At 50.5% G+C, this 22,953-nt stretch overlaps 1 protein-coding gene across 14 annotated transcripts in view; it reads right to left on the bottom strand.

The window, feature by feature from the left end:
• ARSG (arylsulfatase G) overlaps positions 1–22,953 on the bottom strand; it is a 104,838-nt gene that overhangs the window by 29,845 nt on the left and 52,040 nt on the right. For 7 of the 14 annotated variants that reach the window (XM_066386662.1, XM_066386669.1, XM_066386664.1 and 4 more), the window contains 6 exons: positions 14,734–14,921; positions 12,458–12,505; positions 11,247–11,358; positions 8,528–8,707; positions 1,589–1,785; positions 562–642 (listed from right to left, as the gene is read on the bottom strand). In XM_066386662.1, coding sequence (XP_066242759.1) covers positions 562–642; positions 1,589–1,785; positions 8,528–8,707; positions 11,247–11,358; positions 12,458–12,505; positions 14,734–14,921 — 806 coding nt within the window. The remainder of the gene's footprint in view (positions 1–561; positions 643–1,588; positions 1,786–8,527; positions 8,708–11,246; positions 11,359–12,457; positions 12,506–14,733; positions 14,922–22,953) is intronic. The other 7 variants (XM_066386663.1, XM_066386670.1, XM_066386668.1 and 4 more) reach the window with 4 other exon arrangements.

Raw genomic sequence — 22,953 nt, 5'->3', positions numbered from 1 at the left:
CAGCGGGAAGATCACCAACTTCAACTTCGATAGCAAGCCTGGCTCCCTCCTCACCAGCTGTGTGACCCTGGGCAGGTTACTGGCCTCTCCGAGCCTCACTCTTTCTTCATCTGTAAATGGAGACAAACCTACCTTTCATGATTGTAAGGTTTAGAGGTGACGGACAGAGAAACCTTCAGCAGTTGTGCGCTGCGTGTTTCTTGAATGAATGAAATGAATGGTTGGAGGGATGAGGTTTTTAAAAAGGAAAGAAAGAAGGGAAAGAGAATGAGGAAGGGCAGCCAGAAGAAAGGGCAGGGAAAACACTACTGTTGGGAGGCCCATGGCCAGCTTATCTGGGAGGGTTGGGCCCCGAGGGAGCCCCAGGAGAAAAGGCGAGATTAGGGTGCTCCAGGCTAAACAGAAACTCTCTAATCCAGTTTCTCTTCTGGAACCTGGTGACTGGTCAGGACCTTGTCCCTATTTCACAATGATGCCCTAAGACCTGGATATAAGTTGGTCCTTTCAGAGACAGAATTCCACATCCCACAGACAGGGGACCCACCCCAGCTTAGGCCCTACCTTGATGAACTTGCCACAGTCCAGCGAAGGGACCCAGGCTGCCCGCCAGCTCACATTTCTGAGCCCAAGGGCCGTTGTCTCCTAAAAACCAAAAGAAACAACATGTAAGGGTCAATAGACTGGTGGACACTTGCTGATTCTCTCTCTGGCCCTACATCCCTCCCGGGCACAGCACAGGTCTGGGCAGGAGAGGGACTTGTAAAATCAAGTATGACCCTCCCCTTGAGGAGCTGCCCTTCAGACGAAGCTCTGCTGGGCTTTCAGAGAAGTGGGCTCTCCTTCCCCCAAGCTAGTCTCCCTTACAAACACCTGCCCTTTATATACAGCTCTAAGCATTGGTCACTACCATTGTCATCAGCCCAGCAACTAGTTATTGAGCACCGATGATGTGCCAGAGGCTTCATATACATTATCCCATGATCCTCCACACTCTATGCACCAGATTCCATTGCTAGCTTAATTTTTCAGATGAAGAAACAGAGGCTTAGAGAGATTAACCTTCTCAACAGTAACATATAGATTCAAGTCCAGGTGCCTGTGTGACCCAAAGGCAGTGCTTTTAACCACTGCCCTCCTCCCGACAGGGACCTGAGGCCCACAGTGCCTGTGTGGGTCCTCCAAACGGCTCACTGGTTGGGCTCCACTCAGCCTAAAGGTGTGACCTGGCGGTTCAGTGACCAGTAGCAACTGGAGTCTTTGGGACTGGGAGGGTAGTGAAGAGTGAGTCTGAGAACACTCTGAGGACTATGTGGGTTCACAATGTCAAAGTCATTTATTAACAATCAAGAGCAATGCAGATGGCCTTAATCAATACTTAAGGGGCCAGTAGGGTACCTGCTCTTCCTATCCAGACCTTTTCAGATGCTCTGATGGACAGTTCAAGCCACCAAACACTAGTGGGGCCCAAGTTCAGAGCACGTCCCCTAGCCAGTTTAAGAGGATCAGCTGACCGGACTTAGCTCTTCGGGGTACATGTGCAGGTCAGCCATTAGCTCTCAAGCTGGCTGGGTCTTACTATGTACTTTACCTGTAAACCAGATGAATGTATTTTCCTTTGCTGTGTGGTCAACTATGTCTTTAATTCGGCCCACTAGGCTGTCCATCTCCCGCAGGTCTGCAGCATATGGATGGCGGCTCTGTGGGTCTGCCGACTGCCAGGTCCTGGTTAAAGGGACGTGCATGTGGGCCAGGCCCAGGTAGAGCAGGAACGGTCTTCCACTGGTGCTGGAAGGAAGAGCCAAGGTCGCTGTCCGGGAGGCTCTCTGCCTTGGCCAGCATCTCCCTTGCCTCAGAGAAAAACTCCAGGACACCTTCTGCCCTGAGTGCTCAGGGAGTACCTATCTGCCTAGGCTATGTGGAGATAATCTGGTTAGCCAGTTAAAACCTGAGAGTAATTGTAATAATGGTTCCTGTCCTTTAACACTTACTGAGAGCTCATTAAATGGGATTTGCCTTGTTTAAATTCATGCTCAAATCTCAAGAAATTTTATCTCATGGCTGTCTGACCCTAGGCCAATGGCTCTCAAACTTTTTGAAGTCAGGGCACATTCAAAATGCTACAAATAATTGTAGGCACACTATATACAGATTTCTAAGAGATATGTTATAATAATTAAGTCAAATATTAAAGAAAAAATATAAAGTCCAAGTGTGCTTTTATTGTAATTAAACAAAATAAATACGACAGAACTAAATTTATTCTGACATTAAAAAACATTTTTATGTTACATTTTTTGTTATGCTTTTTAGAATTCGTAAAAAAGAGGAGTTAAAAATTTTTTAAAAAGACAAAAAAAGTTATCTTTTTATATATATAGATACATTCTTAGTAAGATTTAGTAAATTCAGCAGGTCCCGGTGCGAATGTTTTTTTTCATTCTTGTGTTTATGAGAAACATGAGCTTGATGTGTCCTAGCGATTTCTTTCATGTTTGGGCATATATTTGAAAGGCAAACTCTCATTTCCTTATCAATACATTGAAGAATTCCTCTCTTTTTACTCTTAATTGTGTTGAGTGCAGAAAACCCCCACCATACATATCATCTTAACTTTACACCAAACAAAGGATAGAAGAAACTTGCCTCCAGTCTTTCCAGGGAATATGGGGGGTAGTGTAAACAATCCAGCACCACAGCTTGACAGCCTTTTGCAACCTAATCAGGTAAGTGAGGTGGGGGGTTGGGCAGACTGTCAGCTTATAGCCAATTCCCCACACCTCTGTCCCCCAAAAATCTAAACTCCAAAAACTCTGTTGGTTTTTTGGTCCCCAATAGGCACATATTTCCCTGGAATACCATAGGGCGCACCTAGAAATCTTCTAGGGCACACCAGTGCGCCCTGGCTCACACTTTGAGAACCACTGCCCTAGGCCATGAACTTAACCTTCACAGTGGCCTTTGTATTAATATTTACAAATAATACAAGCTAGTATTAGTGAGGACACATGGTACCCAGAATGCACCTCCTTCCTGCATCATGATGCCACTAGAAAATTCATGATGATGGCACCTTGCAAAAACCACACAAACCGACTCCTGGTGGCATCTGACCCCCAGACCACCCCTTCACGATGCTCCTGTGCTGAGTAGAAAACAGTAGAGGATATCTGGTGCTCCGGAAAAAGCTGAGTATAAGACAGTGTGACCCTCTCTTTGTTTGTGTCTGTGCACCAACACAGAATGAGGCTGAGGGGTCATCTCTGGCATGTGGCATTTAGGGTGATTTTTCTGTTTGCTTACCTCTGTTTTCAGAAGTTTCTAAAGGGAACACACATTATTTGTGTGGCACAATGAGCAGAGGGGGAGGCAGAGAAGAGCAAAGCTGAGTTAAGAAGCCACAGGGGGACAGAGGACGGGCAGGGCATACAGATGTGCTGAAGATGAAGACCCAGGGACAGTAAGTCCGGAGAAAATCCCTGATCTGAAATTATACATGGCAGGTGAAGGGCGCTCACCTGTCACGAAAGGTCCCAGCAGGCATTTGGCTGGAGAGAGCCAGGGCTTCCCTCGGGCTGGGACGAGGGGCACCGGCTTTCAGGGTGGCCACCAGGGTTGAGCACACAGGGGCCTCTCTGGAATGGATGGCTCAGTAGCCACCCCCGCACATCACCATCCCCCTTTGGGCCTGGATGTTGCAGATGACCTTTCGGAACGCAGACTGGAGCTGTCTCAGGTTTGGAAACCCACTGGAGCCCCTGCAGCCTGCAGGGCAGGTCCAAGCCTCGCAGCCCAGCCTTCGAGGCACCTCCCAGCCAGGTCCCTTCCAGCCTACATCCTTCCTCCAAAGGAGCCTGCATGCCAGCTTCCTGGCCTCCCACCTCCTCGCCTCCCCTGCCCCCCCCAGGCTGTTCCTCTCCCACAGCACCCTCCCTGGACCTTGAATAAAGGCACTTCATTCTAAAGGTTCAGCTCAAAAGCCACCAACACTCCTCTGATTGCAGCTCACGGATGGCTTCCTCCTCCCTGTTCCTCTGTCCTCTGTCCCACTACCCCCCTTCAGCATTGAAAACACACTGCACTGAAGCCAGGTGTTTACACATCTGTGACACCCCCCCACCCCCCGCCACTGCCCCATCGCCCTGAAAGCTACTCAAAAGCAAGGCCAGCTCTAACTCACGTTTGTGTCCCTAGCGCAACCTCTGCACATCACTGGGGCCAGATCAAGTAACTCGCTCACTATTCACTCACCGGGTGGATATTGATTAAGTGCTCCAAACAGGCCCCTGGGATCGGGCATAGAGCGATAAACATGACAGATGTGATTTCCACCTTCTTAGAGCTTAACAATCAACTGGAAACATTAATCAGAGAAGTATTACAACTGAAAAATTAACCAGAGAAGTATTTACAAATGAGAGGTGCGTTGGGGGTGAAACACCAGGAGATGAGCTAGGACACAACAGGGGGACCAAACTGGGTGTGGGGGGAGAAGGGGAAGGAGAGGTCCCTGAGAAGTGAGGTGGAAGGATGGGGGCTGGGCTGCGTGGGCTGTGCCGTGGCCACTGAAGGCAGACAGAGCAGCACCGGCTGGAGCTGCAGGAGGGAGGGCTTAGGTCCCTGGCTATGCACTAGTTCACTCATGTCCCCACCTGCTATTCATCCAAATACTCGAGCAGAAGAAAGATGAAAGAAGCCTGACCTGTGGTGGCGCAGTGGATAAAGCATCAACCTGGAACGCTGAGGTCACCAGTTGAAAACCCTGCACTTGTCTGGTCAAGGCACATATGGGAGTTGATGCTTCCTGCTCCTCCCCCCTTCTCTCTCTCTCTTTCACTCACTCTCTCCTCTCTAAAATGAATAAAGAAAGAAAGAAAAAAGAAAAGATGAAAGAAGACGAGGGGTGGAGGTGGGGAAGGGGGAGATGGCCTTCTAGCTGGACCGGAGCCCTGAGACAGGTGCCCTGAGGCAGGTGGCGGGATGGTGGGTGTCAGGTGGGAGCTGGGTGAGGGACTGGGGAGGGGCGGCACCACGGGGAGGGAGGGACACAGACCCGCAGAGGAGAGTCCTGCAGGGTGCAGGCCCATGTGGATGAAGAAATCAAGACCTTGACCCAGGTCCTAGGCTCCAGCCCCTGAAAGCAGGGCATGGCTGTCATCTGTGCACTTCTGGGACCTACTTCTAAATGGTGAATACCCTGGAATGATGACACTCTGATTTCAAATATCCTTATCTGCCCTTCATACCTGCGCCCAGCACCCTCATCCTTGTCAAACCCTAACCCCCTCGCGAGCTCCGTGGCCGGCCCCAGATCCGGCGGGGAGCGAAGGCCTGGCTAGCTGTGACTCAGGAGCCCACACCATCTGCCTTCTCCTTTCCTGTCAATTCAGAGCTCTGCCTGCTGCTTAAAAAAAAACCCAGCTCAAGGATTAGCTTTCAGGTCACTGCTAGATGCAGCGGCTGAATTCAAGTCAAGATCCAAGCAAAACTTTCAAAGAAGCCCTAGGGCGTGCCCCGTGCTGAGGGGAGCAGGCCCCTGAATTCCAGGGACCCTGGTAGCTTTGACACACAGGTGCAGGTGGGAGCAGGGGCCACAGGGGAGGTAGGAGGGTGGGGGTGGGGGCATGGAGGAGGAAGGAGCACAGGCCTGGGGGCTTTCCTGCTGACATTCTGAAAACCACCAATGAAACGGCAGGATGAACTGGCAGTCACATCCTGAAAACATCAGCATGCCTGAGGATGATGTCATTCCTTAAAAGCCAGTAGAATTCCTGTGACTTTTCACTTGATAGCTAATGAATAAATTAGCAAACTCTTCATCCTTTCCACATGGTAAGCTGTGGGTTCCTTGCTTTGTTTGTCTTTTAACTAATTTGGGAACTGGTGAAAGAACAGTATCAGTATCACACTCTCTTCAGAGCAAGAGGTAAGCCACCCACGTCCCCAGGTGGCTGCCAGCCCTCCTCTGAGGAGGCTCTGGAGATGCCAGGTCCCACCAGCCACAAACAGCCTTCCCTCGGCTATGGTGAAGGAAACAATCTCAGCTCTCCAGGGAGCAGAGAAATGCCCAGCCCTTCAGGGGGGGAGACTGCTGTTCCCTTTCCCATCGGCCACCCAGCCATAGGGCCTTCCGAGCGAAAGCCAGTGTTGCTCAGAAAGCCTGAGTAACTGGTGAGATGTGCTCCCTGGACCCCCAGGGAAAACATAAGTGGCTCTACGACACTGCTGGGAGGGGCTGGGAGGACTCTTGCACAGTCAAGGCATTGGGGTGGTCAGTTAGCCAAAGGCGCAGCCCGTTCTTAATTCCTTCCGCACAAGTAGAGAGACTTGTAGCACATTGTTTTCTCGCCCGCTTTGCCTACAGCTGCGGGAGACACTTGAAGACCTACTGGAAACTGTCCCCCTGCCCTAGAGGAGTTGGCAATCTTGGGAGAGAGATGAGAGGAGGACACAGGGGTCATCAGAGGGCAGCACAGGGCAGCTGTGAAGGGTCAGGACAAGGGGAGGGGTGGCTGTGTGTGCACACACGGGCATGTGCCTGTGCCCTCTGGATCTATATGTGTGCATCCCAGGTGAATGTGCGCTCCTGGGGATGGCCCACGGCTTCACAATGTCCACTCTGTCCCCGGCCCGATAGAAGGTGCACGGCATCAGCCCCGACACATACACAGCTGTGAGAGACACACTGTGGTATAGCTCTGCTTTTGACTTTTTGTTATTTTTAATTAGGTGTTCCTAACATTCGCAGATCAGGAGATTTCACACAAGGGCCAGGTATCGCATCTCCTGTGGAATGGAAAGCTCTGACCATCCAGGCTCCCATTCCCACAAAGAAGCAACAGGCAGCTGGGGCTGCCCCTTAGATGGGGAATGTGCTTTCAAGTTCACCACAGGCCCAACGCTCCCTAATGCCTTGCAGTCGGTCTGCTTCCCTCCTGAAGGCTACCTACCTGGGCCCCGTAGATGCTGGAATCTGTAAATTCTATGGGTTACACAAAATAATGGTCCCCAAAGATATCAGGGTCTAATCCCTAGAATCTGTGTTACCTTATACGGCCAAAGGGACTCTGCAGAAACAATTAAGTTAAAGATCTTGAGATAGGGAGATCATCCTGGATTCTCCCAATAGACCCTACTGCAGGGGTCAGGAATCTTTTTGGCTGAGAGAGCCATGAACGCCACATATTTTAAAATGTAATTCCATGAGAGCCATACAATGACCCGTGTACGTTACGCATTATCCAATAAAAATTTGGTGGTGTCCCGGAGGACAGCTGTGATTGGCTCCAGCCACCCGCAACCATGAACATGAGTAGGAAATGAATGGATTGTAATACATGAGAATGTTTTATATTTCTAACGTTATTTTTTTCTTTTTTTTTTTTCTTTTTTTATTTCTGAAGCTGGAAACCGGGAGAGACAGTCAGACAGACTCCCGCATGCGCCTGACCGGGATCCACCCGGCACGCCCACCAGGGGGCGATGCTCTGCCCACTAGGGGGCGATGCTCTGCCCCTCCGGGGCATCGCTCTGTTGCGACCAGAGCCACTCCAGCGCCTGGGGCAGAGGCCAAGGAGCCATCCCCAGCTCCCGGGCCATCTTTGCTCCAATGGAGCCTCGCTGTGGGAGGGGAAGAAAGAGACAGAGAGGAAGGAGAGGGGGAGGGGTGGAGAAGCAGATGGGCGCTTCTCCTGTGTGCCCTGGCCGGGAATCGAACCCGGGACTTCTGCACGCCAGGCCGACGCTCTACCACTGAGCCAACCAGCCAGGGCACGTTATTTTTTTTTTATTAAAGATTTGTCTGCGAGCCAGATGCAGCCATCAAAAGAGCCACATCTGGCTCACAAGCCATAGTTCCCGATCCCTGCCCTACTGTAATCACAAGTGTCCTTATGAAAGACAGAGGGATATTTGACTAAAGAGAAGGAGAAGGCAAAGGGACAACAGCAGTAGAGATTAGAGTATTGTGGCCACAAACCAGGGAAGCCGGCAGCCATCAGAAGCCACCAGAGGCAAGGAACAGTTCTGCCCTGGAGCCTCCAAAAGAAAACAGCCCTGCCACACCTGGATCGCAGCCCCTCAGGATCATTTTAGACGTCTAACCTCCCAATCTATAAGAGACTAAACTGCTGCTGTTGTAGCCAATAAGTTGGTAGTTAAGTTTGTTAGAGAAGCAATAAGGACGGAATACAGTCTGCTAACTAATGAACCCAACAAATACCTTGAATGCCCAAAATACCGCGGACAGACCCTGCCCTTGGAGGAGAGGACAAGTGAGTGAGGCCAGCAGCGCACGACCTCAGTAGGAACACAGGGGAAGTCCAGGACCTCTGGGAACACATCCAAGGAACTTCAAACCCAGGCCTGGAGATTCCCAGGGGCCAGTTGTGTTTACAGGAGATGGGCGCGCGTTCTCCTTCGTGGACAACTGGAGTCTGCCACGGCTTTGCAGAGCACGGCCGAGGCCAGGGAACACTGCGGACAGGAGTGGGGAGGTGATGGCACCTCTTGGGGCCACAGGACCCCTTACCTCGCACGCTGGATGAACTGGGTAGCTTTCTCGGCGTACATGTGTGCCAGGCTGCTCAGGTTCACAGGCTGCTCCACGATGTCCAGGTTCTCATACAGAGGGAGGGCTACCTTGGTGTAGCAGCCCCCTTTGTGGCTCCTGCGTGGAAACCACAGACGGGAGAGTATTTGTTTCCATGACCTAAGTCGTTACAAAGTAGAACAAAGCATTTTAATGCAGTGGTAAATACAAAGCACTTCATAGGCTGGAGTCAAGTGATTTTTCTGTTGGCCATTTCCTCCAAGTGTAAAACCAAGATAATACCATCTTCCATCCCCTTTGAATAGATGCCTCTGCTCTTTGGACAAGCCCAACCACTCTATAGAACTCACAAACTTTGTGAGCTAGGAACATGATTACTTCCATTTTGCTGGGAGAAAAACTGAGGTCTGAACAGGCTAAATTACTCAGACAGAGTCCCATAGCCAATCAGTAGCCCCAGCCCTGGATTTTTCCACTGTCTCTTTTAAATGATGACTTGCCCATGGGGTGCAACAACTTGTTGTTGACTTATCTTCCTAAGTCAGCAACTGCATGTGCAATGACATTTGACAACAGAACAGATGGCTGGGGACAAGTTTAAAATTTCAAACCGAGTTTAGAGAATTAGAGAAACTTCAGCAATTAAAAAAAAAAAAAAGTGTACGCCTGACCAGGCGGTGGCACAGTGGATAAAGCGTCGGACTGGGATGTGGAGGACCCAGGTTCGAGACCCCGAAGTCACCAGCTTGAGCGCGGGCTCATCTGGTTTGGGCAAGGTTCACCGGCTTGAGCCCAAGGTCGCTGGCTCGAGCAAGGGGTCACTCGGTCTGCTGTGACCAGGAGTCACCCCTGGTCAAGGCACATGTGAGAAATCAATAAATGAACAACTAAGGAACCGCAACGAAGAATTGATGTTTCTCATCTCTCTCCCCTCCTGTCTGTCTGTCCCTATCTGTCCCTCTCTCTGACTCTCTCTGTCTCTGCCACACACACACACACACACACACACACAAAAGTATAGGTCAAACTAATACTCTCTCCTGGAAAAAAACGAACTCAGCCCTTGGTCTTACAAATCAAAAATGTATCCGACATGTGAATGCTTCCTCGGTGTGGCTGAGGAGCGACTCTGGCCATGACCTTGGACAAGTTTCCTAAGCTCTCAGAGCTTGACTTTCCTCATCTGAAGCATAAGGTTACCTGTGTCCCCTCACAGAGGTATCAGGAGGATTAAATGAGACTCCAAATGGTTAGCGCTTTGCACACTGATCAGTATTCTAGAAACTCAATAAAAACGCAAGCCCTCTATCCTGGTTAACCAGAAAAGCAGGAGAGAAGCTGGCAGTCATGAAGAGAGACGCAGTAATGGGCGGCGCAGTAACAGAGTAACAGTCCTTGTGGTATATGGTAGAGGACTTGGGAAAAAGTGATGACGCCTCTATATAAACACACCCATTATGGAAGCTTAGGAGACTAGGTCAGACTCGGGTAGGTAATCACCAAGGGCCACAATAGTGTATTTTACAAAGAAAAAAAGGAGTTATCACCGTACTGGACATCATGGTGCTAAGCTCACCACTTGTGTTGAACTTCCCAGCTTTTTTTTTTTTTTTTAAATTTATTTTTAGAGAGGAGAGAGAGACAGAGAGAGAGAGAAGTGGGGAGGAGCTGGAAGCATCAACTCCCATATGTGCCTTGACCAGGCAAGCCCAGGGTTTCGAACCGGCGACCTCAGCATTTCCAGGTCGACGCTTTATCCACTGCGCCACCACAGGTCAGGCAGTTGAACTTCCCAGCTTTTTATGATCTTGTTGCAACTCCACCGTCATTTACCCTCTCCCTTTTATCCCCCCAAGCCAATCCTTTTCTCTATTTGATTTTCATTTTATTATTTTTATTTTTGTTGGTTTTATTGGGGTGACATTGGTTAATAAGATTACATAGGTTTCCGCATACAACTCTGTAACACACCTGTATATTGTATTATGTGTGGTCACCACCCCGAGTCAAGTCTCCTTTCTTCATCATCTAGCCCCCCCCTTACCGTCTTCTACCCCCCCCCCTCACCCCTGTTGATTTAACATGAATTTAAAAGGGACTGACTGACATATGTCATACTTCACTATGGCCACATGGGACATCCCCCCCCCCCCCCAGCCACAGCTGGGTAAAAAGGGTGGGGAGATAGTCTCCAGCCTCACTTCTCTCACTGCAATGTGGACACGAATCACCTGGCATCTGGTTCAAATGCACAGCCTCAGGGGGGAGGGCCGAACCTCTGCATTTCCAACAGGCACCCAGGTGATACCTAAGATCCTGAATGCAGGCTTATCTGTAGGGGTGGGGAGTGGAGTGGAGCTTGTAAAAAGTGCTGTGCACTTCCTCTCTCTTTCTGCCCCTCCTCCCCCATGTCCAGTGTCTGGGTCAGGTGAGTGGCCCAGCAGCAAGGCCAGCAGGCAGCGGAAAAGGAAGCCCCACCTGCGAGACCCTGGCCATACCGGGCTCTACCCAGCCTGCCTAAACAGTCCGAGGCACCTGGCAAATTCCAGTGAGGACATTTTGCTGACCTGAGCTTTGCTAAAAGTTTTCTTGCGCTCTTTTTTGCTGTCTTAACTGTCACCTGTCAGCTTCGCACAGTTATTCATGATGGACCACACTCTCAGGACGTCTCCATGCTCTGGAGCCCTTAGTCAGTTACCTTGAGGGTCTGTCACCCTGTGGGCATGCGGGACAGGGAGGGTGGTTGTATCCCGGGGTATCTGTGCAGCCCATATCATGGCTGTAGGGGATTCCAAAGTAGTAATCAAAACCTGGAAGAGAAGCAGCTGGTTAGCACCCCGACCTGGCTTCTGTTCTGTGAGCCTGCATTCTTACACCCAGGACAAAAATTTAATTTTCCACGATTTAAGACTGCAGAGCTAACGGAGTATGTAATTAAAAGAGGATTTGATGAATATCCCTTTGTTGTATGCAAAGAAAATACTTTGCTGGGTCCTGGCTGGAAGAACAGATTTGGCAAAATATCTTGTGATTAGTTAACCCAGAGTGGGAGGAAGTGGAGGGAATTATTAAACACCTACCATCCCCAGTGCAATTACTGACACATTCGGGAACTATTTGGTGAAAATCTATTCCATGCATGACACATTAAGGGATATATTCAAAGAATAAATTCTGCCCTCAAAAGATTTCCCATCTGAAGAGCAGATAGGATATACAGATTAGGCTGTAAAAGATGGATTGATCAGTAAGCCAACAGGAGAGAGCAGAGGAAGTGGGGTGGGGTTGGCACAGAAATCTCAGAGTGCTTCTAGAAAGAGATGACATTTAGCTAGACCCAGGAGGCTGGCCGGAGTGGGCCTGAGGTACTGGGGTGAGGCTGGGTGAGGATATGAGAGTTAAACTGAGACCTGAAGATCCTGTGCTGACTTTGATTCTGAGACCCTCCCTCATCCTGTCTCTTCTCCAACCCAAGCTTTAGTGTGATGTTTCCCTTAGGGTTTCACATGTCCTTCCTCCAGACCCACCTGGCTGGGGTCCCTGCTTTGGTGAACCTATTGATCAGTTTTTACTTTCTACCACATTAGATGTGTCTGGACCTCATGACAGCCAAATGTTCCCTAAGATGTGAGGACCTAGGCCATGGAGAACACTGGGGCTCATGGTGGGGAGCCAGAGGGCAGACAGGAACCAAGGGGAGTGGACAGGAATGGTGCCAGGGGAAAGGGATGTGAGATCAAGGGGAGCCCAGGCATCCCAAATGCACCCAAGTGATGCTGTGAACAACAGTATCCCAACTTAGGAGAAATGTCCATAGGAGCAGGGTGGCTTAAGCATTATTGCAGTCCTTTCACATGGAAGTCTTTATTTTCTGTTTCCCAGGCAACAAATCCTCCAGAGAATTCTTACCACGGAAGTTGGGGTGATAAGAGCCGTGATGCCCAAGATGCCATTTGCCTATAAGAAAATGAGAGACTTTCAGAGGAGTCCCACGGGCGCTCCCAGCCCCTACAGGGAGTTGATCACACACTCAGTCCTCCATCTGCCTTGCCCTTTACTGGGGACAAGTGAAGAGAAGCTGCAAACACAGTGTGAAAACCAAGTCCTGCTCTGTGGGACCCAGAGGGAGCCCACAGGGAGACAGAAAGCAAGCAAGGATGACTCAGCATGTGTGCTGGAGAACGCACAGTGAAAGGGGAAGGCAAGCCATTGCTGGGTGGGATCCCAGAGAAGCCGAGTGGGGGAGCTTCTTCCCCTCTGAGAGGTCTCAGTGCCCACAGCACCCCCACAGAGCCCACTGCACCCTCTCCTCCGCCCTCCTGGGCTGGGGCCCTGCAGAGGGTACCAGGTGCATGCCCCGTATAGTCTCAGAGATGCTGGGTTCCCCCCTGGTTTTGTCACCTTCTTCTCTGGCCAATGTCAGCAGCCTGCAGAGGATGCACAAGAAACTCCTCCCCACTGCAGTTCAAGTGCAGAGACTCAGGCTGCAAAGGAGGAGACGCAGACGCACTGCTGCTCCTCACTCTGCAAACGCCCAAGGTCCGGGGAGAGTAACTGGTGATGTGCGCCCAAAGCTCCGAAAAAGCTGGGACTCTCTGCCCTGCTCATTCTCTGCTCTGAGCTAAGACCCCTGGGAAACCGCCACAAGGCAAGAGGGCAAAGAAATGACTGTGGTACGAAGATCTAAACAGTGGGCCCCTCGCTGCACGCCTGGCCGTCAGACACCCTCCCTCTCCACTTTACGCACCGTGGAAGGAGGTAGGACTCCCCCTGGGCCTAGCTGTGAAGAGCTGGAATAACGAGCACAGGTAGCCCTGTGCTGGGGTGGCTGCGTTGCCCCAGCCCCTGGAGTGGAGACCGGAAACGAGGCAGAACATGAGAACAAGCTGGCCCGACACACCTGTCTATGCTCCAGGCCAGGCGACACTGATCAAATTGCTGCACCTGTCTGAAACTCAAAGTTTTCTCAACTAGACAATGAGGGCAATCAAACTCTTAGAAGGTACTACCGTGCCCTGGTGCAAATAAACACACAGCCCAGTGCCTGGACAAAAGAACTAGTAAAGGTGCTTACTTAGAAAGAAGAGCTGTTGGTCAGTGTGAGAGACGCTTCCATTTGCCTCCCTACACCCACGTCTGCACTGATTCCGCTCGTGGGACTGTGGTTTGTTCAGGTGGTCAGGGACCTCTGCCTGAGACGAAATTAATCATTACAATCCTGACCCCTGTTTCCCAGCCTTCCTTGCAGCAAAGGATGGTCATAAGACCCAGCTCCAACCAATAAGATTTAAATGTACTTCTGGCCCTGGCCAGTTGGCTCAGCGGTAGAGCGTCGGCCTAGCGTGTGGAGGACCCGGGTTCGATTCCCGGCCAGGGCACACAGGAGAAGCGCCCATTTGCTTCTCCACCCCTCCGCCGCGCTTTCCTCTCTGTCTCTCTCTTCCCCTCCTGCAGCCAAGGCTCCATTGGAGCAAAGATGGCCCGGGCGCTGGGGATGGCTCCTTGGCCTCTGCCCCAGGCGCTAGAGTGGCTCTGGTCGCAATATGGCGACGCCCAGGATGGGCAGAGCATCGCCCCCTGGTGGGCAGAGCGTCGCCCCTGGTGGGCAGAGCGTCACCCCCTGGTGGCCGTGCCGGGTGGATCCCGGTCAGGAGCATGCGGGAGTCTGTCTGACTGTCTCTCCCTGTTTCCAGCTTCAGAAAAATGAAAGAAAAAAAAATGTACTTCTGGGGCTGAGAAAAGATTTGCTTTCCTGACAAAAGTGAACAAATGGGACTGGCACTGCCTCCTCTCCCTTTTTTCCTTCCTTGAAGCCAAATTATGGTGGATGGCACTGAAGCCGCTGTGTTGCAAGCACGAGGCAACCAGCATGGGGACAAAAGCCAACACAGTAAGGACAGCAGAGCCGAAAGGAACAATTTCTCTGAGTGGTGCAGTCATGAAAGCAATCACTTATCTCTAAGCTCGTCAGAATCAGAGGAAAACGGTGCCTATACAGCTTAGCCCACTGTTCATTCTTGGCGATTTCTTACAGCCTAAAGCTTTCCTAACTTCTACAGCAAGAGACCAACAAAGAGCAGACGTGAGCAAGCGGGCAGCAGCACGTCAGGGCCACACAGACATGAAGCAGCCAGCCAGTAAAAGCAGCAGAAGTCAGGGTCCTGGCAGCGGGGCACCAGGGTTACCTATCATCCCGGTGACGTAGCCAGCCTGCTGCAACACCTCGGCCAAGGTGGTCTCGTTGAGTGGCAGGCCCCCCACAGAGGTGACGGCAAAGTTGTGCGTGACTCCATTGCGAAGGCCCAGCCGGCCTGTGAGCAGGGAAGCCCGGGAGGGTGAGCAGGTGGAGGCAGCTGCGTGGAAATCCACAAACCTGCATGGAAAGGACAGTGATCGAGATCTCGCCAACCACAGAGGAAGCCAAACCAAGAGAAAATTCTATTCCCACTCACTTCTGGGGAGTCCAGTGCAGGGAGGAAAAGCCCAAATATTGCCCAGGGGCAGAACAGGTAAAGGAAATGAAGCCTGGGTAGGTAATATGACTAACCCAAGGTCACACAGGTACTTCCAATCGATGTCGTCCAATTTAGTTGATCTTTGTTCAAAGATATTTCTATTTATTTGTAACCCCAAAATCAATACTTGGTGGTTCAAAAAAAATAGGCAGACCCTTGAAAAATCTATGTTGCCCAATGTGCATGTTCCCAGCTGAGGTCAGCTCTCATACCATAAGCAAGTGTTCTCCTTTTCATAGTCTGTTTAGCACCATGGTTTTGGCATTTTTGTTCTTTGAGTTGCTGGTTCTCTATTTATTTACTATGGCCTTCAAGAATAATGCTGAAGTGCTGACCAGCATTCCTAAACTCAAGAAGGCTGTGATGTGCCTTATGGCAAAATACATGTGTGTTACATAGGCTTCATTCAGGAACGTGTTAACATGCTTTTGGCTATACATTCAATGTTAATGAATCAAAAATATATATTAAATAAGATGCCTTGAAACAGAAACACACATACAACCAGGTTCTGTACTGATTAGCAGATAAAAATGTGGCCAGAGCCCTGGCCAGTTGGCTCAGCAGTAGAGCATCAGCCTGACATGTGGAAGTTCCAGGTTCGATTCCTGGTCAGGGCACACAGGAGAAGCACCCATATGCTTCTCTACCCCTCCCCCTCTCCTTCCTCTCTCTCTCTCTCTCTCTCTCTCTTCCCCTCCTGCAGCCAAGGCTCCATTGGAGCAAAGTTGGCCCGGGCACTGAGGATGGCTCCATGGCCTCCGCCTCAGGCACTAGAATGGCTCCGGTTGCAACAGAACAACGCCCCAGATGGGCAGAGTATCGCCCCCTGGTACGCATGCTGGGTGGATCCTGGTCGGGCACATGCGGAGGAGTCTGTCTGACTGCTCCCCACTTATAACTTCAGAAAAATGAAAAAAAAAAAATGTGGCCAGAAGCACACAGGAACCTAACCCTGCATTTTCCTTTAGACACAATGGCTCAGTATTCCCTAATTCAGTGTTCATGGTGACTTTACAGGACCTAACAAGAACTGACTGTATCTACTACACATGACCTGAGGCCTAGCCTATTTCAGACACTATGGAGAAACAGAAAAACACCTAGCCATTTTCTTACCCTCAAAAAAATAGGATTAAACATAATGTCACTAATAATGGGGCAACCTGACCCTATATGATTCCTGATGGGAAGCAATATGAAATTCCTAAACATCAAGGATTCTTGTCAAAAATGTTTCACCTGGGCCCTGGCCAGTTGGCTCATGGTAAAGTGTAGACCTGGCGTGCGGGAGTCCTGGGTTCAATTCCCAGCCAGGACACACAGGAGAAGTGCCCATCTACTTCTCCACTCCTCCCCCTCTCCTTCCTCTCGGTCTCTCTCTTCCTCTCCCGCAGCCAAGGCTCCATTGGAGCAAAGTTGGCCCAGGCACTGAGGATGGCTCTGTGGCCTCTGCCTCAGGTGCTAGAATGGCTCTGATTGCGGCAGAGCAACACCCCAGATGGGCGGAGCATCGCCCCCTGGTGGGCATGCCAGGTGGATCCCAGTCAGGCGCATGTGGGAGTCTGTCTGACTGCCTCCCCGTTTCCAACTTCAGAAAAATACAAAAAGGAAAAAAAAAATGTTTCACCTGACTCTCATCAGACCTCTGGACCTAATTCCCTGGTTACAGAAAATATATTTACTAGGACAAATTGTTTGACACCACAAACAAATAATTTCACAAGCCAGTCTCTAGACACGCTGCAACACAACTGGTTGATCTCTTTAAAAAGTCAATATCTGAGGGAAAATTGGAGAGAGGGGGGATATTGCACATTAAAAGAGATTACAGAGATGTAACCAATACTGTAAATACATGCTCCTTGACTGGACCCAGTTTAAACAAGCTAACATAACAACACATTTGGGAGCTAATTAGAGAAATTTAATATTGACTGGATATAAGATTCTGTCAGAGAATTATTGTTCATTTTTTTTATTATGATCATGTGGAAAAATGTTTTTTATTATTTTTTCCCCAGTTTTATTGAGATCTAATCAACATATAACATGGTATTCATTTCAGGTGCACAACGTAACGATTTGGTATGTGTATATATTCTGAAACGATAACCACAATAAGTTTAGTTAACATGCAGCACCTCACATGCAAAATATTTTTCTTGCAGTGAGAACTTTGAAGATCTACTATCTTAGCAATGTTCAAATATACAACACAATATTGTTAGCTGTAGTCGCCATACTGAATATTACATCCCCTTCATACTTGCTCACACCTCATGCCACACTGGTTGCCAGGTTCTACTTATTCTAGCTCCTGAATGGCTCCTAGATCTGCTCCCTCTCTGCTACCCACTGTCACTGCCTCAATAGAGGTCCTAAGGACTTAAAGGACTTAGATCAAAATTATTATGAGATTGGTCTTCCTGCCACTCCAACCCCATCCTCTACATTATTACTGCTAGGTCTTCCTACAATGCAAATCAGATCACTCCTATTTCTTATTGAAAGACATGGTCTCTCTCTGGGCTCTGGCCTTACAAAACTGGCAGCTCCTACCTCCCCCCTTGAAACACTGTGCACTGCTGTGTAAAAAGCTGGGCCACCCCCAGACTGCCACGCTGGGGAGGCCATCTGCATGCGCTCTGGCCCAGGACCTCCGCTGAGGCCATCCCCATCTAGATGTCAGGCACGTGAGGTCATCTAGGACCCCCGCCCATCTGCTTGCTGAATCCTATGGACTGACCTTAGTCAACACAATGTGGAAAAAAAGAATTGCCCAACCAAGAACATGCCGGAATTCCTCACCACAAAATCGTGAGAGATCATAAAACAGTTGTTGTTTTAAGCTGCTAACTTTGGGGGTAGTTTATTACTCAGCAATCCACAACCAGGACACTGCCCTGCATACCCACAGCATGGGCACCACCCAGTATGTGCCCAGTGGATGATGCCACCATCCCCCTGACTTTTGGACAACACAACAAGTCTTGCTAAATAGACCTGGGCCTCAGTCCCAGACATGGGTTAATTCTATCACACCACTTTTCAAGGTGACAGATGGCAAAGGGACAGTACCAGGAGCAGCAACAGTGCACGGTGAGATCCCAGTGCTGCCTGTCTGACCACTCTGGCCCCGAAGCCACACTCTTGGAAGCAGGCTGTGTGACGTCTCCACCTGACAGATTGAGGACAGGGAAGGTGTGTGCTCCAGCATGCTCTGCGGAATTCCCACGGGCTGGCCAGGCCACGGTCCAGGCCTCAGGGACGACGGGGCTCACAGCTCTGGCTTCCCACCCCTGCTAGTACCATCTGTCTGTCACTAAGTCCTCTGGGACTGAAAGAAACAATCACCACCTTCCCTCCCTCAATGGCCGGGCACCTGGGGTCATTTCCCAGATGCAGGCTTCTCTTGCAGCATCCCCACCTGCCAGACACAGAGGGCCACATGGGAGGGGGGTCAAATTCCTGAAGCGAAACCCAGGGCCCCGGGTGCTGTAGGTCACCGGCAACAGGCATCCTGAGAATTCCTCCTCTTGCTCAAACTTCTGCTCCAGGGAAAACGCTCACCCTCCCCAGCCTCTCTGGTCTCTCCCCCAAGTCAGAAGCCAAGAAGCCTCCTTGCTCACACTCCAAAATATTCCTTATAATAACTCTCGTTACCCTCACAGCCAACTCTCACAAAGCGTGCCTAGAACCCAGGCTCTTCTCAAAGCATTACGCATGCGTGAAGTCACGAGCACCTGCAGCCCCAGATGCATTCTGGTTTAAACTTGTAATTCCGTATGTGCTGACTCAAGCTTGTTGGGGCCACCTCTCAATCCGCCACAGTGGGAGCAACTGCACAATTCGCAGGGCCCAGTGCAAAATGAAAACGTGAGGGCCCTTGTTCAAAAATTACCAAGCCTGAGACCACCGTCTGCACCATGGTCTGAAGTCAAGTCTGTCCAGCCATCTGCTGCCACCCTGCTCCCCACTTCCAGTTCCAACTCCCAGTTCCCCTCCTCCACCCCATTTTCCACGAGGCATCCAAAGTAATCTTTAAAAAATGGTGTCAGCTTGCATCATTTCCTGGCTGGAAACCCTCTAATGGGTCTCACTGTGCATCTAAGTCCATCTGAAGGCATTGTTGTGGTCCACAGGTCCCCCATCAAAGCCTTCGGCCAGGAACTGGGACATACCATAGGGTTCTTCTCAGCCCCAGGGGAAGCCAGATGGGGTCCTGGACAACTGGAGGCTCCAGGCAGGGTTACCCTGGCTCTGTCTGTGCCCTGCATAATGCCAGGGAAGGAATTACAGTATAACATGGAGATGGCCCTTGGGGTGGGCACCAAGCATGTCCCAGGCAGGCCATCTACAACCGCCTCAGTGGAGTTCCTTGGAAAGGGCACAACTGTCACTAGTGTCTTTTTTTAAGAATTTTTAAAGATTTTTTTTTTTTTACAGGGACAGAGAGAGAGAGTTAAAGAGAGGGATAGCTAGGGACAGACAGACAGGAACGGAGAGAGATGAGAAGCATCAATCATCAGTTTTTCGTGGCGACACCTTAGTTGTTCATTGATTGCTTTCTCGTATGTGCCATGACCCTGGGCCTTCAGCAGACCGAGTAACCCCTTGCTCGAGCCAGCGACCTTGGGTCCAAGCTGGTGAGCTTTTTGCTTAAGCCAGATGAGCACGTGCTCAAGCTGGCGACCTCAGGGTCTCGAACCCGGGTCCTTCCGCATCCCAGTCCGACGCTCTATAAACTGCGCCACTGCCTGGTCAGGCTGTCACTAGTTTCTATATGTGACACCACATGGCAAAGGTGGGAACTCACTGACCAGGTGATCAGACCCTGTCCAACACCTTCTCCCAGCTCTCCCCTGCTCTTTCCCCAGCGACACTGTGCAGAACTGCCCTTGCTAGACCACCACATGCTTGTTCCTGCCTTGGGACCTTTGAATGCTCTGTCTGTCTGGAAGTTCTGTTCTAGTCTCCACATGGTTGGCCCTTTCTTGTCATCTGGTCTCAGCTCTCTTTTCATCTCAAGAAGGCCTTTTCTGACCTGACCACTCTCCACCACATCCCTGGTTCTGTTCTGTCCCTGGCCCTTACCATCTCTGACCTCGTCTTGTTCATGGATTTGTCTCCTTGCTGCCCAGCTTCCTTGTCCAGAACAGAGTTTCCCGAGAGCACAGGCGTCTCCCTGTCCCCACCAGTGACCCTGGGGTCTGGTTGAGACCTCCGGAAGGCTGTTTCTCCATGGTCAGTAGCTGGGGTCCTGCACTCTCTACTGGTGACACAGTTCTTCCCATCTGGTGGGCCAGCCAGCTCTAGCCCGCATGGCCGCTGGCTTGCTCAGCTGGATTCCTGGCAGACACCAAGACGCCATCTCCCCAGCAGCTAGAGATGCAGACATTCAGATGAGACTGGACAGTCCCCCCTGCACTCATCTTTCCACATCCCAGCAGATACCCACGCACATCGCCTCGCACCCCAAACCCTTCACTTATGAACTGAGGTTTCGTTCAACCAACCAATCAGGGGGAGCTACACAAGTAAGCCACAGTCCTTTCTCATCTGGGAGCTCACACTTCGGCAGAAGTGTCAAGATGTGCATGGAGAATAAGACAAGATAAGATGAGCCCCATCCAAGAAATACAAAGAAAACGCTATGGGCTATAGGAGGCGCTGTGGGAAGGGTAAAAGCGTGGACAAACAGGCCTGAGTCGCGTCCCACCCCAACTCCCTCTAGGGTGAGACCAAACAGGTAGTTTAATCTAAGTCTCAGTATCTTCATCTACAACGGGAAGAGCACACCTCCAGCACCAGGTTGTTTCAGGGATTCAGTGGGATGATGTGCATGAAGCGCTGAGCAGAGCTCCAGGTCCCGAGTAGGTTTGCTAAACTTCACGGTACCTAATGTGCCTACCGTTCTCAGGAGCCAACTGGGAAGAACAAGAACATGCCAGGGATGGTAGAGGGCAGTGAATAGGGCATGTGTGGCTCTTGGCTGCTGTTAGTACTACGTGGGCATATTTACTGCCACATGTATGTTGTGGGTCACCCTGTCCTAACATGCATGGAACTGAGCTCAGAGTCCTCCCACCAAGAGCCTGTGTCCACTCGTTTCCTGGCCAACCTGGCTAGCGTGTCTCTTTGAGTGTCTCTGCCAGTCCCTGATACCTCCAGCTCCTCCCATTCCCAATGATGCCATCAGCATGGTCATTATCCCTCACCTAAATCACTTCAGTGACCTTCCAAGAGGCTAGGCTAACTCTCTCCAACCCATGAAAGCACACTGATGAGGCAGGCCATCCCTCCACCCCAGGTTTCCAGCGCCTTCCTTCTGCTTGGCCACCACCCCCTCCCGTGCTCTGCTTCACCCTACTTCCTCAGCCCTCTAAGTCATTGCTGTCTGTTCTGGTTAAGTTGTGTCCCCCACAAGGATATAATGCAGTCCTAGCCCCCATACCACAAAATATGACCTGGTTTAGAAACAGTCATTGCAGAGATAATCAGTTGAGGTTACCCTGGAGTAGGGTATGTGCTTAAGCCAATATAACTGGTATTCTTATAAGATAGAGACACAAAGAGGAGAATGCCACATGCAAACAGAGACACACAGAGAGCAGGTGGCCATGCAACGACAGAGGCAAGGACTGGAGTCATCCTGCCTCCGGCTAAGGAATGCTGGGGCCACCGGAAGTCGGAAGATGCCAGGAAGGAATTCCCACTGGAGCTTCAAAGGGAGCACAGCTCTGCCAACACCTTAATTCTTAACTTTTAGCCTCCAGAACTGGGAGAATAAGTTTCTGTTGTTTTAAGCCACTCAGTGTTTGGTCCTTTGTTAAAGGATCTCTGGGAAACAAATACACCACACGATACAGGCCCAGAGTTCAGCCCAACAGGACTCATTCCTGGAACATCTCATCTCCCTCCCTCCCTCACACCCCACAAGCAAGTTCCCCTTGACTCTGCTGAACCTCAGCCAGAGGCTTTGCACTTGTCTTGCCCTTCCAAATTCCTACCTATCCTTCAAAACTGCCCGTTGTGACACTGTCTTCCTCATCCCCCAGGATGAGTCTCAACTTTGACTTCTGAAGCATGTGAGTTTTCTGCAGCCTTTTCATGTCTAAATGCAGACATTCATCTGACAACATCAGAGCGTTCCTAGAGCCGTCATCAGTTTCAGTGTTTTCTTGTGGTGCCTCCATCCATCCTCCGCTGCCCTTCCACATGACCCTTGTGGGGCTGCCAATGCCCGTTCCCTGCCCCACACTCACTGGTCTTAGGCTGAGGAGGTCCCAAGACTCACACCCAGTCATGTCGGCCCCAAAGCTGGACTCACTTCCACATGACCACATGAACCAGAGAGAGACACCCAAATGCCCGTCTCTCAGCTCACTTCCAGAGATGGGCACAGGAACCGGAGTGTCTGTGGTCAACGTGTTTTCTTCCTGCTTACAAAGTACACAGGAAGCCAGAACCCAGGGTCCATCTTGGTGAGCGTGGAGCTAAGTAATGCTAAGGGTATTCAAAAGGATCAAAGAAAAAGTCCTTCAGGCCTGACCTGTGGTGGCGCAGTGGATAAAGCGTCAACCTGGAAATGCTGAAGTCGTCGGTTCGAAACCCTGGGCTTGCCTGGTCAAGGCACATATGGGAGTTGATGCTTCCAGCTCCTCCCCCCTTCTCTCTCTCTCTCTCTCTCTCTCTCTCTCTCTCCCCCCCCTCTCTCTTGCCTCTCTAAAATGAATAAATAAAATTTAGAAAAAAAATTAAAAAAAAAAAAGAAAAAGAAAAAGTCCTTCAGTTGTGAAGCTTAAGGAACATTAGTCCGCTGTGGCTTGAGCTTTGCCAGCAGGTCTGAGACGCTCAAAGACTCTTGGCCACCATTTCTTCTCCCAT

This window comes from Saccopteryx leptura, chromosome 5, assembly GCF_036850995.1.
Source record: "Saccopteryx leptura isolate mSacLep1 chromosome 5, mSacLep1_pri_phased_curated, whole genome shotgun sequence".
Lineage (NCBI taxonomy): Eukaryota > Metazoa > Chordata > Mammalia > Chiroptera > Emballonuridae > Saccopteryx > Saccopteryx leptura.
Note: the sequence above shows the minus strand (reverse complement) of the source record. Positions and strands in the feature narration are given on the sequence as shown.